The sequence below is a fragment of the Poecilia reticulata genome, linkage group LG12 (assembly GCF_000633615.1).
Source record: "Poecilia reticulata strain Guanapo linkage group LG12, Guppy_female_1.0+MT, whole genome shotgun sequence".
NCBI classification, from domain to species: Eukaryota; Metazoa; Chordata; class Actinopteri; order Cyprinodontiformes; family Poeciliidae; genus Poecilia; species Poecilia reticulata.
Window position 1 is genome coordinate 17,980,584 of NC_024342.1, and position 15,995 is coordinate 17,996,578.

Here is a 15,995-nt window from a genome sequence, read left to right on the forward strand (position 1 = left end):
TAGAGCACGGCGTCTAGCATCAGACCAGGAATTTCCAGTAGCATGAATAGCCGTTAAGTAGTTCTCGAACATCTTCCGCCACGTGGAAAACGGAAYCGTAGGTTCTCCATTGCAGGGCAGGAACGGTGCAGGGATGGGTACAGACGTCATCGTCGCCAATTGTTATGTTTGGAAGCCAGGACGAGGTAAAAGCAGAAGTAGGCAAAGAACTCTTAACAGCGTTTATTCGGAACTTGCTCAGCAGTACAGTAACATCGGGTATTTTCCTCCATCTTATCTCTGCTCTTCTTCTTCTCTTCCCCCGTCTCTGCTATTCTCGTACACCACCTAGTGGTAGACACAACATTAACAAATTTGAGTAATTATCGATACCTGTAGTTATATCTATGACATATATATAATAAATAATTAATTACCAAATTATTTATAACATGTTTGCATGCAACTTGACAGTAAGAGGCTTTAGTAAGAGGCTTTAAGCATAGCTTCAGGTCAGCTGACCTGACAGCTCAGCTTCAGAGAGAAGTAGAAGTAAGAGTGTTCACTTCGTACGTCTTTTGCGAAACTATGAACGGTATAGTAAAAAAAAAAACGTGTCTTGGCTTTAACAGAATGAATCACTTCCATAAATGTAAATGAATTCAAGTAATTTTTGAGTAAGTTTGAGTTGTCTATATCTATTTTTGGGAAACGATCAAGTATATGTTTGAGTAGAAACATATACTTGAGTGGAAAATTCCTTCAGAGTGTGTCCTCTTGTTTCTCTCTGATATGCTGCCCATTATTTTCCCACAATTCATTGGGTCGGTACACAAATATTAGACGGCTGGTTGGTCCGATATACGGGGCTTGTTTTTACATTTTTTTTGTAAAACACTGATGTAATCCGTACACAACCTTAGAGTATACATCAATAATCGAACTCCTTGTTAATTCAGATAAATTTAACCCAATCTACTCCGAATAACAGCGTCTTCACTGATGACAGTTCCTGCTAGCTGAAGGTTAGCAGCAATAGTTTTGCTTTAAAGCTAACAAGGGAAGGATTTTATAACATGTCTGGACCAAATGGAGACCCAAACATCTCCAATGAAGATGGCATCATCAACGACGACGACGAATATGGCGAAGAAGGTAACACTCGCTGATTCGCACATAATTCAGCGGACAACGAGCCTCAATTTAATGTTTAACACATTACTTGTCTCTTACTTTGCGCTACTTATGCTACATTCTGCTTTAAAACATTTGGATAAAAATGTAAAAATTGGAACTTTATAAGAGGTTATAAAACGTCCTTAAGGTGGACCTCTAATGGACCAGTGTTCAAGCTATTTGAAAATGATCCTGAATATGCCACACTCACACAGTGAAGCTTCATCTATGTCCTACTTTGTTTCGTCTTTCACACAAACTACCATAATATGGACTAAAGTTGTGGTTGCATCATAAAGTTTAAATAAATAGTGTTTGTTCTGTGCTGTTTATCTACAGAATACGCCGCTATCAACAACATGCTAGATCAAATCAACTCCTATCTTGATGACCTGGAGGAGCGCAATGACGCACTCAATGGAAAACTGCACGAACTGCTGGAGTCAAATCGGCAAGCCCGTCTGGATTTCAGGGCGCAGCTAACTGGCTCTCCAACCCAAGAGGAGCATCACGCCGTGGAGCAGGAATCTTCTTTACCAAGCGAGCAAGGCCAACATGAAGAAAATCAGTGATGAGATTAAATAAATGTGAAGACAAGGACAGAGATGATCAAAGTGAATTAAGAGTTGCTATGAATTCTGGTTTCCCCTGACAAACTTGGAAAATCCAATCAAATTTGTTGCTGCTCTAAAAAGCTGCATCTACTCGAAATACCTTAGTAGCAAACCAAGATTCGTCCAGATATCAGCTCAAGTTTGATCCTGTTGAATATTAACCATGCTTCAGGCTTGTGTGTGTGTGTGCGTGTATATATATATATATATGTGTGCGTGTGTGTGACGTGCGGTCAGGGGAGGCAGAGCCTCACCTGTCATCATGGGAAAATAATATATAATAAATCATTTATAAAGATATTTTCACCCTGTGGTTTGTACTATAAAGTACCTATTTTTCATTTAATTTAACCAAATCTGATATTTTTCTTCAAAATCACTGAATTTTTGCATTTTCCCATTCAAATGGTTAGAAGCGAAGCCGGTGAGACAGCAGTGAGCTGAGCCTCACCTGGGATTGCGCAACCTCTCGCTAACTGCACCGGTTGCCACTCTGAGAGCATGCTCCTCCTGTCTACGTCGCCAATAAAATGGTTAAAAACATTAAATTTATGAACATATTTTCCATAATTTAGCTTATGTATTTAATGTACTGTGTTTTTATTGTCACCAACTGTGTATGTAACGTGTTTTGTGTGCTGAGGAGCGATCAGAAACGGCAGAGAACAGATTCGAGGTGAGGCAGGCAGTTCTCGTGCCTCATCGCTGGGGGCGCTCATGAACTCAGACATTGACTCCACAACTGCAGAGTAAGAGACAATAACTGCGATCTAGCCATACAGATGCTGCAGGGGTCTAGATTTGTAAATCCGATTAGAATTAAGTCGGTGCCTCACCAGCTATGAACCTCACCCCACCTGAGATATATATATATATATGTATATAGTTGTGTGAAATTGTCTATTTTGTTCCAAGATTTAGTCTAGATATTCCATTTCTCTTCAGCACCATCAATCTACTGTACCTTAACTCATTTCATATGTGTAAATTTAAAGAATTAAAATGACAACACATTGTGGGAATTGTCAGACATTTTAATATAAATTAAGATTACTCTGAAACAGAAAACAAACATCCAAAAATACAATAAACTTCCAGCAGTTAAAAACATCCCCTGGTTGTTTATCTCAATTTGTCAGTAGCTGAATAAAAATACCATAGGAAACGTACAGCTTTATTCAAAACTACCATCTATGCATTTCTCTTAATCTCTCTCCCCTGAACTATTCAGGTTTGACGTGTTAAGAGTAAAGTTCAGCGCACATCTTTATTCCTTCAGAAAAAACGAAAAACCCAACATGTGACAATCAGACTCATCGCCATGACTACAAAAGCTGCTACACGTGTCAGTTTTTTTTGTGTGTGTGTGGTTTTAGATATCCTAAACTAGCATGGAAGATGAAATGTTTCCAGAACAGAAAACCAGTTAAAAAGGGAAGTGACATATCCTCTATTTCAACATTTGCAATTACACACTTGTGCACCCCTACAGTATGTAACTAGTACTTCAAATATGTTGAGGACAGTTTGCAGAAACTTGTTACACAAACTTCATGAAAAAAAAAATTTAAATGCATTTCTATGAAAGGAAAATGGAACGGGGGAAAACTTAAATCAACTACTGCAAACTATATTGTGCTGTGGATGCTCATAGTTGCCTTCAATCAATGGGAACTTCATAAGGAGTAAATGTGACACCAACTGGGACTCTGAATGAAATCAGTCTCTGGGGCCAGGGTAGTTAAAATGTGGATTATTAACATCAGCTGAAATATTTCAGCATGAAATGTCATGATCTAAATTCAGATTCAGACTGCTGTGTGAAGCCTTTGACATGCCGTTTCTGATCTTTTTTTCCCTTTTTTTTCACTGCGTTAAAGTAGCCCTGGTTTGGTCAAAGTTTTTCAGGTGTCCACAAAAACACAACTATTTCAAAAAGCTACAGATGTGGCCTACTTTTGTTCCCCAAAATGTTAACAGAAAGGAACACGAATGTGCTGAATCTTAACTATGGAGCTGATCCATCTGACTCAATCCAAAGTGCAACTTTAACACTTTTAAAAACAACCTCAACTTGTTGAACTGTTCATGCAAGACCACATTCCAGCTTACTAAAAAATATTTTGAGGTGAAAAATGTTTTCACTTCAACCATCGGTATGGACTCTGACAATCAATGTGACAATCAGGGTGAAGGTATGCACTCCCTGGTCCCCTGGCCTAAGGACAGCAGGGAGGACCAGCGTACATCTTCTATTGCAGTTGACATCATATGGTTTTTATGGCCTGAGAAAATTGTTACACTTCACCTGAAATCTAAGTGAAATTTTACCTCTGGAATTTGAAGTCAAAACTATAAGCTCTACTTCTGCACAACCTGTACCTACTTTAACTTGCAATGTGTAGTTAATACAGCGAGTAGCAATGCTTTTGTAAAAATGTGACTTCAGAATAATACAATCCAGTTTCAAACCGCAAAACAATGTTGTTCTCCCTACCGTTTCAGTCTGCATAAAACCCTTGGTGCAAAGTGTCCAAAAATGCCTGTTACAATGTACTATTGCGCCATCTACTGGTTAACTACCACGAGGATCTTCTCTGTAGCTCATTTTAGATTGTAGTGACATTAGGGTATGGCTTACAAATAAAATTCAAATTATTATTTTATAGCCAAAAGAGCCTAATTCACAACTGATGGCATAAGCCTCCATTTAGGAACTGTTACTTCCCCACTCTGAGGAGGGGTCTTCTACCGTTTCCAGTAGCCAGTCTTCCTGGTTTTTGGTGAGATTACCTTACACTTCCCAGTAAGGAGAGCTGAGACTGCAGTCCCATAGTTGCAAAACATTACATGGTTTCATTCCTACATGGTGTTTCGGACTCAGCGTCTGTTTGCGGCCCTCCCCAACCGTCGGTTGCTTCTTCCCTTTCCCCCACAGTTCTTTTTCACGGGACCAGCAGGAGCTTCCTCCTCCTCTCCGTTTGAATCCCCAGCAGCAGCAGCAGCAGCAGCAGCTGCAGGCACTGAGTCTGCCTCCTTTCTACTGACAGCAGCCGGAGCAACTGGACTCTCCTCGTGGCCAGGACTGAGCTGCTGGTTGAAGTCCAGTGAGATTGAGGCGGCCTCTGATTCCTTCTCTTTCAGCCGATCTTCTTCCTGTGTTTTCAGTTTGGTCAGTGAAATCAATTTTGTAGAGTTTAGGCCGTCGGCTTCACTCGTGTCAATAGTGAGCAAATTTTCTCGTGAACAGTCTGACGCTTCTGTGACGGGTCTGAGGCCGTCTGCCGCTGCGATGGATTTTGTTGAGGCCGGAGCGTCTTCACCTTTTTCTCCAACCATCGCTTTGTAGCTCTGTGAAGAAGAAGAGAGAAGAACATGAACATTCACCCCAACAATCCAAAAATCAAATAATTCTGGTCACATCTGGTGCAAAACAGCCACAGCTTGTTGTTCATTTCTTAAATAAGGTAATGGGAGCACCTTAAGGTTCTCAAAGTGCTGCAGTGACTTGCAGTGGCTGTGCAGAGCAGAAGATTCGAAGAGGTAAAACTTGTTGCAAAGCCTGCAGAGAAAGCCTGCCACTGGATCTAAGAAACTGGATCCATAGATGGTGTCGGGGTCATATTGCTCATCGCTGGTCATGTCGTTTAGGGCCACCTCTTTGGTGGAGGGCCAGCCATCCTGTCAAAGCGAAAGGTTCATCTTACTAAAGTAAGACGGAGCTAAAATCTCTGCCGATTTTGAAATTATTGTGAATCTCACCTCGCTGCTTCCTTGGTCTCCTTTATTCTTCTCCAATTCCTGCGCTTCCAGCTCACACAAAAAACCATCTGTGCCCATGTTGGTGAGCTTAGCCAAAGTCTCACAGCCTTTTTCCTTGATCTGGTAAGCATCAACAAAAACACGAGTGTTTGCAACAATGTAGCATGGTAAATAACAGCTTAGATTTTACTCCTAAAAAACGATTAAAGGTAGGTTTGATCTTACCTTCTGCTTGTGCTCCTGAGAGTGCAGGTGCTCTATAAAGTTCTGCGAGGTTTTGAAGCGCGTCTGACAGACGGCGCAGGAGGACAGGTCGGTTTTACTAGCAAGCTGCGGATAAAAAAAAAAAAAAAAAAAAGCAGCAGATTCTTGTTAGACCAACAGTTTTCTAAAATCCACGGTGTAAATTTACTTGCCTGAGATTTACCTTATGTTCCTCTGAGCGCTGGTGGTCCGGGATGCTAATGGTGAAGTGGGTGTGGCAAGTAGCACACCACTGCTTCAGGTCTGCTTTTTTCTCTCTGCCGTGAAAAAAACACAAAAAAAAACACATCACACAAAGACAATAGGTAACAATAACATGGAGGAAAAATAAAAGTCTGTAAGGTTTCTCTACATTTAAAACTGACCCATCTTTGCTGGCGCCCTGTAGAGACTCCTGCACTCGGGGGAGCAGAGTAACCAGGCAGGCGTTGCTCATGTGTTGGATTTCCATCATCCTCTGCTGGTGGGAAATGCTGTTCATGTGACTCCTGAAGTTCTACAGACAGAACAGATTGGACTTAAAAGACAGCTCCACAGAGGTATCTTCCTTGGCAAAAATCTCAATCTAGTGTGTGTGTGTGTGTGCATTCTACCTACTTGCTGGTTGAAGCAGGTGATGCTGCAGAGGTAGCAGTAGAACTTGTTTGAACCCTCGGATGCTTCTTCTTCGTCCTGGCTATCTGGAAAATCCAGTGAGGCGTCTTTGTCCTGCGCGGCCTCCTCTGTTGGTTCACTCACCTGCTCGGTATCTTCAGCCGGCCCGGCAGACGGTGACGGGGCTGATAAACCCCCGCAGGCCTTTGGACATGCAGAGAAAATTATACTAGCTGATAACAATTAGTTTGTTTCAAAAGAAAGACCTGTATTTTTCCATACTCAAATTCTATTGTTTTCCAGACTACATAGCAACTCGGTTCTCCCTGTGTGGCATCAGCTGCTATTTCAACACGCTGCCATAAATTCATATCATTACATTGTCTTCATCTTGTGTTGAGCTTTTCTTACATCATCAGCTTTGTTCTCCTCTATTACCACGTCATCCGGCCCCCCGCTGAAGCATTCATCCTCCAGAATGACGCAGTCTAGGAAAATGCCAGAAGACAGAAATACATAATTACTGAGCTGATAACATTATATATTACAAGATTTGCATTAAGAAACTATGTTTTATTTGGTGTTACCATCTGACAGGGTATCCACTGTGTTGCTGTTGCTCTCTGATTGAGCCGTTGTGACCAACTCAGTCACATGTTGCTCTTTAGGTTCCTCTGACCTGAGAAAAAAAACAAAGGAAAAATAAACACAACAAACTTTAAATGTTGAGATCTTATGTTGAGTCAGAAAGCCCCGCACCTTATATTTTACACTGCAGTGAAACAGCAGTGTCCAATTCATTTTTCATCAATGCCGAAGAAAAATAGCTGCACGAGGTACTGCAATCCCTTTGTCATAATTGGAGAAAAACTATGGAGATGTTTACATTTTACACGAGGAAAAACCTACTAGAAAAGTCTTTCTTTGGTTGTAAATTACACTAAATCTCAAGCAAAAGGAACATTTTGTTATTATTTTAAAGATATCATGACGGATGCATACAGAGCACCTTAGGGTGGTGCTTTGTTACTTCATCACTTTCAAACTCTTTTAGTGTCTATAAATATAAATCCTTATTTGGCGTGAGCACCAAAGACCTAAAGATCAAATTAAATCAGTCAAATATATTAATGGGATGCAGGGTGAATGAAACCACAATAGTTCACCAAATATTGTATCGTTACGATTGCAGTATTAAACACGTGAATATCAAGATGATGGTTGTGACTTGGTTCAATGTTAGGCTCATTTAACTGCTAGAAATGCTTTCTTTTTGTTACTGTGATTTGTGTAGATACTTGATTTAGGACTATAATACACAAACTTCTGTCTAACCTGAAATAGCCATGAAATTGACTGTGAGAAACAAAATCCACAGCGTTGTTATTCCGTTTTAGGGTATTCATCCACCTTTTAGCTTGCAGTAACAACTTCACCTGCCTGCTGTATTTAGTATTTGCAGAGGTAATACATTTATTTACATACAGTGTAATGAATAAGTAACATTTCTAGGAGTGAGATAAAAAATGTTTGCAAACCCTTCTGTCTTCTGCCGCTTTGTCACTGGTTCTTCAAGCTGCTCCTCAGAGGTCTGGCTATTTTCTCCACCCACAGCACCATCTGTCAGGAAGAAATTTATAGACAAATACATCCTTACCACCTAAGCATGGGCTTTGTGCCATTTCACTGTACACACCATATTAAGCTGTCACCATGCCAGCATGAATGTACCTGTTGCAGCCTCGTCAGTAGCTTCATCTGCACTGTTAGCTGCTGCTGCTGCTGCTGTTGCTGGTGGGTTGTCGGTGTTTCCTGCAGACATTTGCTCACTGTCTCTCTTCCTGTCTGCCTGGCGAGCTGCAGCGTCCTGCGCATAGAGACAGGAAAACAGCTTGCTATTAAAGCTTTCTTCAACAAATGAAGATATTCTAAAGAAAAATACACGCAAATGAAATGTCAAGGTAAGGCACGTGTAGATTTAAATTCTTGATTTATGAACAATATTAGTTTACCAACTCAAAAAAGAGCAACAAATCTGCTTAACATAATAAGTTCAGATTCACTTTGCAATTTACAGCAAAACATTAATAGAAATTCTGGGGGAGGAATTGTTTAATAAATAAAGCGCCTATTTTGTAAAATCTTAAAGCAACTTTAAAATAATAGATGATAATCAGAGCCTTCCCATTAATCTCAGATGTACTTAAATAGTTTTTTTTTTATAGATTGCCAATTTCACAAAAACTACACATATTTATGTTGCTTAAATAGAAACAAAAATATTAAGTTCTGAAATTCTGGAAATTGTTTTTATATGTGCACTTGCAGCATAGCTGTTTTAAATTATTGAACCGCCATTACATTATGAGGCATTATGCTAAGCTTATTTTGCCTGAACTTTGTCAAAATAAGCTTAACATTATTTTTTTTTACTATTGTGGAAGACATTAAAATGCCAACCCTGCTGCTCTCTACATTCATAGATCAAGAGTTTCGCCGACACAGAAACATTCATAAATGACTTTTTTGTTATTACTGTAGTAGAGATGGAGGAAGAGGAGGAAGCGGTGGCGTTGAAGAAGCGAGTGTGTGGGTGGAAGGGCCGTGCAGCCGGGAAACCCATGATGGGGGATTTGATGGCCATTCCCATGGGGACTGGGCCGAGAAGCGATGACCTGGCCCCCGCGGTAAAAAACTGCCGGAACTGCTGCCCACCCATTCCAAAGCCCCGCATGTTGCCTGGATGAAAGCACAGCGTCAGGGCAGACAAATGGATGCACACCGTTAGTAATGTATAGCTTTAAACTACGACAGAAAAGGCAACCTGTAAATTGTTGTACTTTAAATAGCCGACATTTATTTCAAGACACCAAATTATAAAGATTAATCCAAGCTGCACCTTGCATCTGCTGCATCAGGATAGCACTCTGCAGCATCGGATTGGGGGCAATGAGGGTCGTTTGGGTTGTCTGGCACAAGTTGACCATTCTGGGCGGAGGAGCCGTCTGAGTAGGAACAGCAATGGCGCTGCAAAAAAAAAAAAAAAAAAAAGTAGTAAATATTCAACAATGTGCATTTCCTCTTTCTGCCAGCTTTCTCAAAATTTTCATTTTACATGAAACATCTTGGTTGGAATCAGCTAAAGACAAAAAAAATTGAGTGGAAGAAAAAGATACATTATAACTGAACACATGGAGACAAAAGTTTTGCTCAAATGCAAAGCCAAGATCCTCCACAACTCATTTCACATCAGAGTTTGTTTGGGCAAAAAATAGTTGGGTTTTCTGATTTGAAGCAAGATAATTTGCAACAATTTTGAGAAACATGAAAAAATAAATCAAGGTAACCCATGTTAAAAAAAAACAAGATGTTAGGCCGAGCTAGACTTCACAATAATAAAAATTTAAAACTAAATTGCAAGTTAAATAATATGTAAAATAAAAGAACATCCATGAATTCAAGTATCTGATAACTGTGAAGTGGAAGGTAAGTGATAGATGATTTCAATATTTTATAATAGTAAAAATCTTTAAAGGATCATGTGTAATTACACTGAGCCAAATACTTTGTAGATCCACCTTCCTCTTATCCAGTGTACTTTCCAAATAGTTCAAATTTAGTTAAATTGGTTGAAATTTTTATTTAAACAACCATTTTCAGGACTTGCAACAGCTTCTCAATTGAATGTGGGTTTAAACTTTAGCTATGCCATTCTTGAACGTAAATATCTTCATCTAAAACATTCCATTGCATCTCTGACAATAGGTTTATTGGAAATGCATTAAAAATGTATGGTTTAATGGGATACAATATAAAAAGCCTGAAAAGATTGGGTCACTACTGCAATCAAAGGATTTTAATCGCTAGGGAAGCGATTACAAAGCAATGTAAATTGAGGTTTTGGAGATACTATTGTGGCTATTGTTTGGTAGTTATGGTTTAGCCGCCAGCGGTTAGCACATTTCTCACACCGAAGGCCCCGCATAATCCCCGGGGTCGAGTTAAAGGTCTTACCGCGGAGTCTGGTGGTGATGACCGACATGGTGAGCGGGAGGCGGCTGCGCTGGAGGAGGAGGCGGAGGCTGCTGCTGGAAAAGTTGCTGCAGCTGTCGCAGGTGTTGGTGAAGCTGCTGCTGTTGTTGCTGCTGCTGCTGATGGATGTGTGGGTTGAACATCACTGCAGAAATAACAATATCCTCCGCTGGCTCACAGTGAAATGTCAGACACAGGAAGAGTGATGGAAACGTCCCTAACGCATGGGAACCCTGATGCAGAGGAAGAAAGACTAGTTTTCATGTGTCCTTGAGTCCGCTGCGTATTGTCAAACACACTTCTTAACCCTGCGCACAGACTCAGATTTCACGCTGCTCTCATATTTCAGGGCTACGCGCTAACGTTAGCTTAGATAATTTACGTTAACTTTATACTAATTTACTACCTTAAAACATTTCAGAAAGAAAAAAATGTTGCAAACTAACATATTTTTCAACAGATACAGCGTCATCATATAGAAGCAGTGTATTAATAGTTAGTTAATAATAACTGCACCTGTTTTAATTTGAGCGAAGCTAATGTTACGTTAACCGTCACCCGCACTGAAAACAACAGGTTAGCTTAGCATAGCTTTCACCTAGCCAGTTATTACAATAATATGGCCGTCTAAAATAACTTTTGCATTTTACCTCAGGCCTCCTTAAATTCTGACGCAAGGAACAAAATGGGAACGCTGGTTTAATATCCAGCAAAAGTCATAATGCAGAGTTAACTACTCGCTGCAAACCTGCTCTCCTGAAATCCAAACCAGACTCAAAAAATAAAAGAAAGTGGAGGATCATATCGCCCCTTAGCGGCTGACCCAGAAATCAAAACAGAATTGCAAAATTATTATTTGTATTGTTTTATTTAAAACGACAGCAACAACGAATTAGGGGTTTTGCTCTGAATTTGATTTTTTTTTATTTACATAATTTTAAACGTAATAATTTGTCCTTTGTCATTAATAAAGAACATTGATTCTGATTGTTATTTTGAAACCAAATTCCGACTTCAAGTTTTTTTTTCTTTTGATACAAATGAGCATAAATGTATGCGCGTATAACAATTCAGCGCTATTTAATGATGCCAAAAGGACACTATGAAATGGTATTTATGAAACTCAGCAAAAATGTTTTGATAAAACACGCCACCAGGTGGTTCATTTTATGTACTGCAGGGATTCACCGATAGAAGAGATCATCCCCCTCCCTCTCCTCCTCCCCGCGGTGCTTGTAGAGGAGTATCGTGGAAAGAGTCCTATCTCTTTGAGGTGATCTGACACACCAAGGAAGACCCACAAATGAGGGAGCAAAGCGAGAAGTAAAATAAAAACAAAAGCATAAAGCTCCCTCTGAAAGACAGGGTGGCCTGCGGGGACGAAGAGGATAGATAAATAAACCCGCTCCTACGCTGACAAGGAGGATAGACTATCCTCTAGCACCGCAAAGATGGGGAACCGGGGAATGGAGGATCTGATTCCTCTGGTGAACCGCATGCAAGATGCCTTCTCGGCCATCGGGCAGAACGCGAACCTGGACCTGCCGCAGATCGCCGTGGTGGGCGGCCAGAGCGCGGGGAAGAGCTCGGTTCTGGAGAACTTCGTCGGAAAGTAAGTAGCTTTATCCAAGGCAGCGATGGATGTGCGCTCCAGGCGGCCCAGTACATCTCCATTACGGGACAGGTTGTCAGAGGACACATTGACCAAAGAGTTAGATTGACCAAACTGGCGCATTTGAGTTATTCGGGTTTTATTCGCACTTTTCTGTCACTGGCAGCGCGCTGGCAAGCAGATTATTTTGTGAGGCCTACATAAATCCCCTATGAAGTTTATCTGTTTACTCCCGCATGATGCATTCACGGACCAGAATTCCCTTTTAGGCAACATAGTACAAAAATAAGTACGTTTTGTATAAAACGTGTTTTATTGTCTCGATAAAAAGCATAAATCCCCCTGGGATCCCGAGAGAGTCAAATAAGTGCGGGTGTTGACTTTCTGGCAACGGGAGACAGTTTCTGTTTGCTTGTGTTGCTTTTAGAGTGATTCCCTCTCCAGGCTGTTTTAATTCTGCGCAGAACAGCATGCAGAACTGATGCTTCGAGGCTTTCAGACCGTGTCCAGTTTGTTTTTCTGTCTGTCAGAGCTGCAGTTTCTGCTGAAAGGGACGAAACGAAGCAAAGCGGGGAGCAAATCTGATCTGTTGTGCGGCAGTCGCTGCACGGTGACCTTGCAGTGAGGGGAAAACGAGTCCACCTGAGCTTTGAGCCCTTTCAGCTCAGCTCAAACCATCTGTCTAGCAGTGTTTATAATGCTGGAAGTAAAGCTTACTGCACTCAGAGTAGCATTGGTGAAACCAACTTGGAGAAAAAAAAAATAATTTACTTGCTTGTTTTTTTATGTTTAATGCACAATTCAGTCGATGTGATTCAGCATTATGTCTTAAAGTGAACAAGATAAAGTCACATTTGGAAGAAAAAAAAGCAGCATCATATAGTAATAATTGACCTCTCTGGAACAACACATATGTCCAAACCCGGCTTGTTAGTTAGTCCAAAGATTTGTAACAAATCTGTTGTTCTCTGATTTAGGTGCATTCATAGTTCACCTGGTGGCAGCTTACCTCCATCCTAACTGAGAGCAGGCGAGCCACGTTTTCTGTTTACATGTCTGTACAATCTACACATGATGCTCCCGTGTGCCTCAAAGGGGGAATTATAATAAACACTTAGATTCCAACGAACAAATTTACTACACAGGTGCAAAACATAGCAGTGAACAAAACTCAAGGAAGAAGTCAAAAAACACTCAAATAAATTTAAATAAAATCGGAAAACATGTCACAAGATGAATGTAAGTATGCAATAATTTTACTAACCACAAGCAAAATGCAGAAAGTCACAAAGCTTTTTTGTGTAATTAAAGAAAATTACAGTCACTAAAAAAAATAAATAAAATAAAATAGAAATAAAAGATAAAATAAATAAAAAAAAGGAACAAGACAGGGCTACACAGCATATGGAAACCGAATCATAACTAAACATAATATAAATCATGGTTGGATGTAACTTTTGGTAGGATATTTTTCACACTATATTTTTCCAGTTGATTGGAACTGTCTCCTAAAATATCTTTACTTTCTTGGTTTTCTCTTGAGATTTGGATTTTTTTGTAAATTGTTAATATCATGTTCTCTTCATTCATTTAGCTCTACAATTTCCATGAATATTTTTTTGAGTTTTTTATTTTATTTTATGGGTTCTTCTGGTATTTTCCCTCCTTTCTTTCACGACTAAACACATTTTCTTCATTTATCAGATTTTGTGTGAATGTTTTGCTATAATCACATAGTATCTTAGATTCCTATTCCTGTTTAATCGTTTGAAGTTGTTGTAAAAGCTTTTCTTTTTTTGCTTTATGTAATTTTTACACCTCTTTAGAAAGACCCTGATTCAATAACACTTTGCTTTTTTCAAGTGATTAAAGCTCTCTTCACACTCATTTTGGAAAATGCTACTCTGCACTGGCACGGCTGTTGTCATAGTAACAGCTTCTAGCTCATAATGTGTCTCTTTACCTTGGAGACTTGATAGCAAGTTGAAAACCTCTTCCAAAGAGATATGCAAATTTTTCCAGCAGATGTTTTAGTTGCTGGATATGCAGTTCTTTTTGTTCCTTTTTTTTTTAACAGAAACAATTTTGTTTTTATCTGTCAAGTTCAGCTGCTCAGATGCTGCTCCGCCTCGACCACTTAATTATTCTGCCTCTTCTATCTACACTGCTCAAAAAAATAAAGGGAACACTTTAACATTTAAGTGAACACTGAAGTGTTTCCTTTATTTTTTTGAGCAGTATATTTAAACCAATAAAAACATACAACAGAGTGTGTTCACACATCTTTGTTTCTCACATTTCTAACTTCCCGTTTCTGTCATTCTTTGTTCGAAATACAGTTCTTTCACAATGGAGGCTTTGTGCATCCCGTGACAGTTTTTCAATTGATATCCAGCACCGAAGCATGCCAGAAATGGCTTAGAACAATTATTTTCCTGCATTCTTTTGCAAAGCCTTTTGCTTAAAAGAAAAGTCGTTTGAAAGGAGTTCAGTTAAGTTCAGTTTAAACAGGCACTTTGTCTCTGAAATGCACGCTGCTGTGCACCTGGCAGGCGTGATTCTAAGACGAGGAGAGTCAAAGGTCGCTAGTTTATTTTGCATCAAAAGCATCGTGTCGTTTGTCCTTCACTGTGTTGGTTCTGCCTCAAGTCCTCTCTGCTGATATATGTTGAACTGCCGCTGTTTCTATTTAATGTTTACTATCAGTCTGAACCATTGTTAATTTCCCAGCCTTTTTATAGCTGCTCATGTATATTCGGCTCAGTTGGATCAAATCCTATCTTAGTGGTTTAATTGGTCTGAATTAGATGGTGGAGTTTATCGCCATTCACAACGACCTGCATTATTTTTTTTATTCTAGTAAATATTTCATTTGCTTTTGCTTTTCTCAGAAAACGACAGCACAAGTCGCAGCTGTCTAGATTTTGCAAGATGCTCAATTGAATACATATTGGCACTGCAGTTGTAAATTAATCAGGTGATTATTTTATGCGTTGTTGCTATTTATACATACACATCATCCTCATCACCATCATTGCCATTATTATTATGTAGATCCAACCTACTAATGTTGTTCACATATATTTAAATAATATCCATAAAATAACAATAAGGCAGATATCTGAAATGTCAGTCATTTCTTTACTTAAAAACGTCTTCATCCCACTACTGTAAATGATATTAAGAGATGAGCAAAGACCCTGTCTTCCTTTTATGACTGTCATCCAGTTAGTATTTTAAACTCACCAGAGTCTAATTATCTCAGACAAAGCGGGTCTCTTGTGCCGAACACATGCAGCCGCAGCTGAGCAGCAATTAGAACCCGGAGTTGAACGTCCGTTTTGTTTAGTTTGAGGAGTGATTCATGTACCCTAAAGTGAAATAAAAATCGGTTAAAAAGCTAATGTTAAAATGTAAATTTTCAAATGAGAACCTATTATCATGCAAAAGCTATACTTAGCTTGCATTGTGAGTAAACATGAAGATATCTTCTGATACTGGGATCCTGAGTGAAACTCTGTTGAATTTAATAATAGGACATATTTATCTTTTGGCTCCAGAATGGATTAAATTTAGTCTGTTGAACCTTTACTTTCACATGCTGCTTACTTTCAGAACCACGGACAGCTCTCTCTCTCTCTCTCTCTCTCTCTCGATTAACTCTTAAACCCAACAAAAAATTGCGTCCTATTGCAGCTTCCAGTTATTTAATCAGTTTACAGAAATAATGTTAAGGAGTTTCAAAATGTCCATGCACAAAAACACTTTTTGTAATTCCTATCGTTAGGAACGATGAGCTAGAACAGAAACTGGTAGTGTGGCGTAAATGGAGGGGAAACACAAAGGTTTTACACTGATAAATGTTTTCCTGGGATGAAGACAGTTGAGGAGAATGATGTTGCAGCAGCGTTTTTTTTTTTACGGCTTATCCAACCTGCTGACTTGCACAACCTAATACCTCG

General features: G+C 39.6%; 3 protein-coding genes across 18 annotated transcripts in view; 2 read left to right on the plus strand and 1 right to left on the minus strand.

Moving 5' to 3' along the window:
* The first annotated feature begins 783 nt into the window (after positions 1-783).
* Positions 784-2,020, plus strand: bbln (bublin coiled coil protein). The gene is made up of 2 exons (XM_008424342.2): positions 784-1,134; positions 1,495-2,020. Exons 1-2 carry the CDS (start codon positions 1,056-1,058, stop codon positions 1,725-1,727), a joined length of 312 nt encoding a protein of 103 aa, XP_008422564.1. The 5' UTR covers positions 784-1,055; the 3' UTR covers positions 1,728-2,020.
* Positions 2,021-2,788: 768 nt separating this feature from the next.
* ciz1a (cdkn1a interacting zinc finger protein 1a) lies at positions 2,789-11,212 on the minus strand. Of its 2 annotated transcripts, none has more exons than XM_017308018.1 (15): positions 11,072-11,212; positions 10,404-10,566; positions 9,289-9,416; positions 8,926-9,128; positions 8,121-8,256; positions 7,928-8,009; positions 6,977-7,068; positions 6,801-6,877; positions 6,393-6,593; positions 6,161-6,291; positions 5,959-6,052; positions 5,757-5,861; positions 5,532-5,651; positions 5,250-5,450; positions 2,789-5,120 (listed from the first exon to the last, which is right to left on the minus strand). In XM_017308018.1, the coding sequence occupies exons 2-15, from the start codon at positions 10,562-10,564 to the stop codon at positions 4,650-4,652; spliced, it is 2,202 nt and encodes a 733-aa protein (XP_017163507.1). In that variant the 5' UTR covers positions 10,565-10,566; positions 11,072-11,212; the 3' UTR covers positions 2,789-4,649. The 2 variants fall into 2 exon arrangements, with proteins under 2 accessions (XP_017163507.1, XP_008422565.1); XM_008424343.2 differs by having other exon boundaries at positions 10,404-10,654.
* A 420-nt stretch (positions 11,213-11,632) lies between these two features.
* dnm1a (dynamin 1a) overlaps positions 11,633-15,995 on the plus strand; it is a 49,797-nt gene continuing 45,434 nt past the window's right edge. For 5 of the 15 annotated variants that reach the window (XM_017307796.1, XM_017307792.1, XM_017307793.1 and 2 more), the window contains exon 1: positions 11,633-12,033. In XM_017307796.1, the coding sequence (XP_017163285.1) occupies positions 11,873-12,033 (161 nt within the window). In that variant the 5' untranslated portion in view covers positions 11,633-11,872. The remainder of the gene's footprint in view (positions 12,034-15,995) is intronic. The other 10 variants (XM_008424344.2, XM_008424349.2, XM_008424345.2 and 7 more) reach the window with 3 other exon arrangements.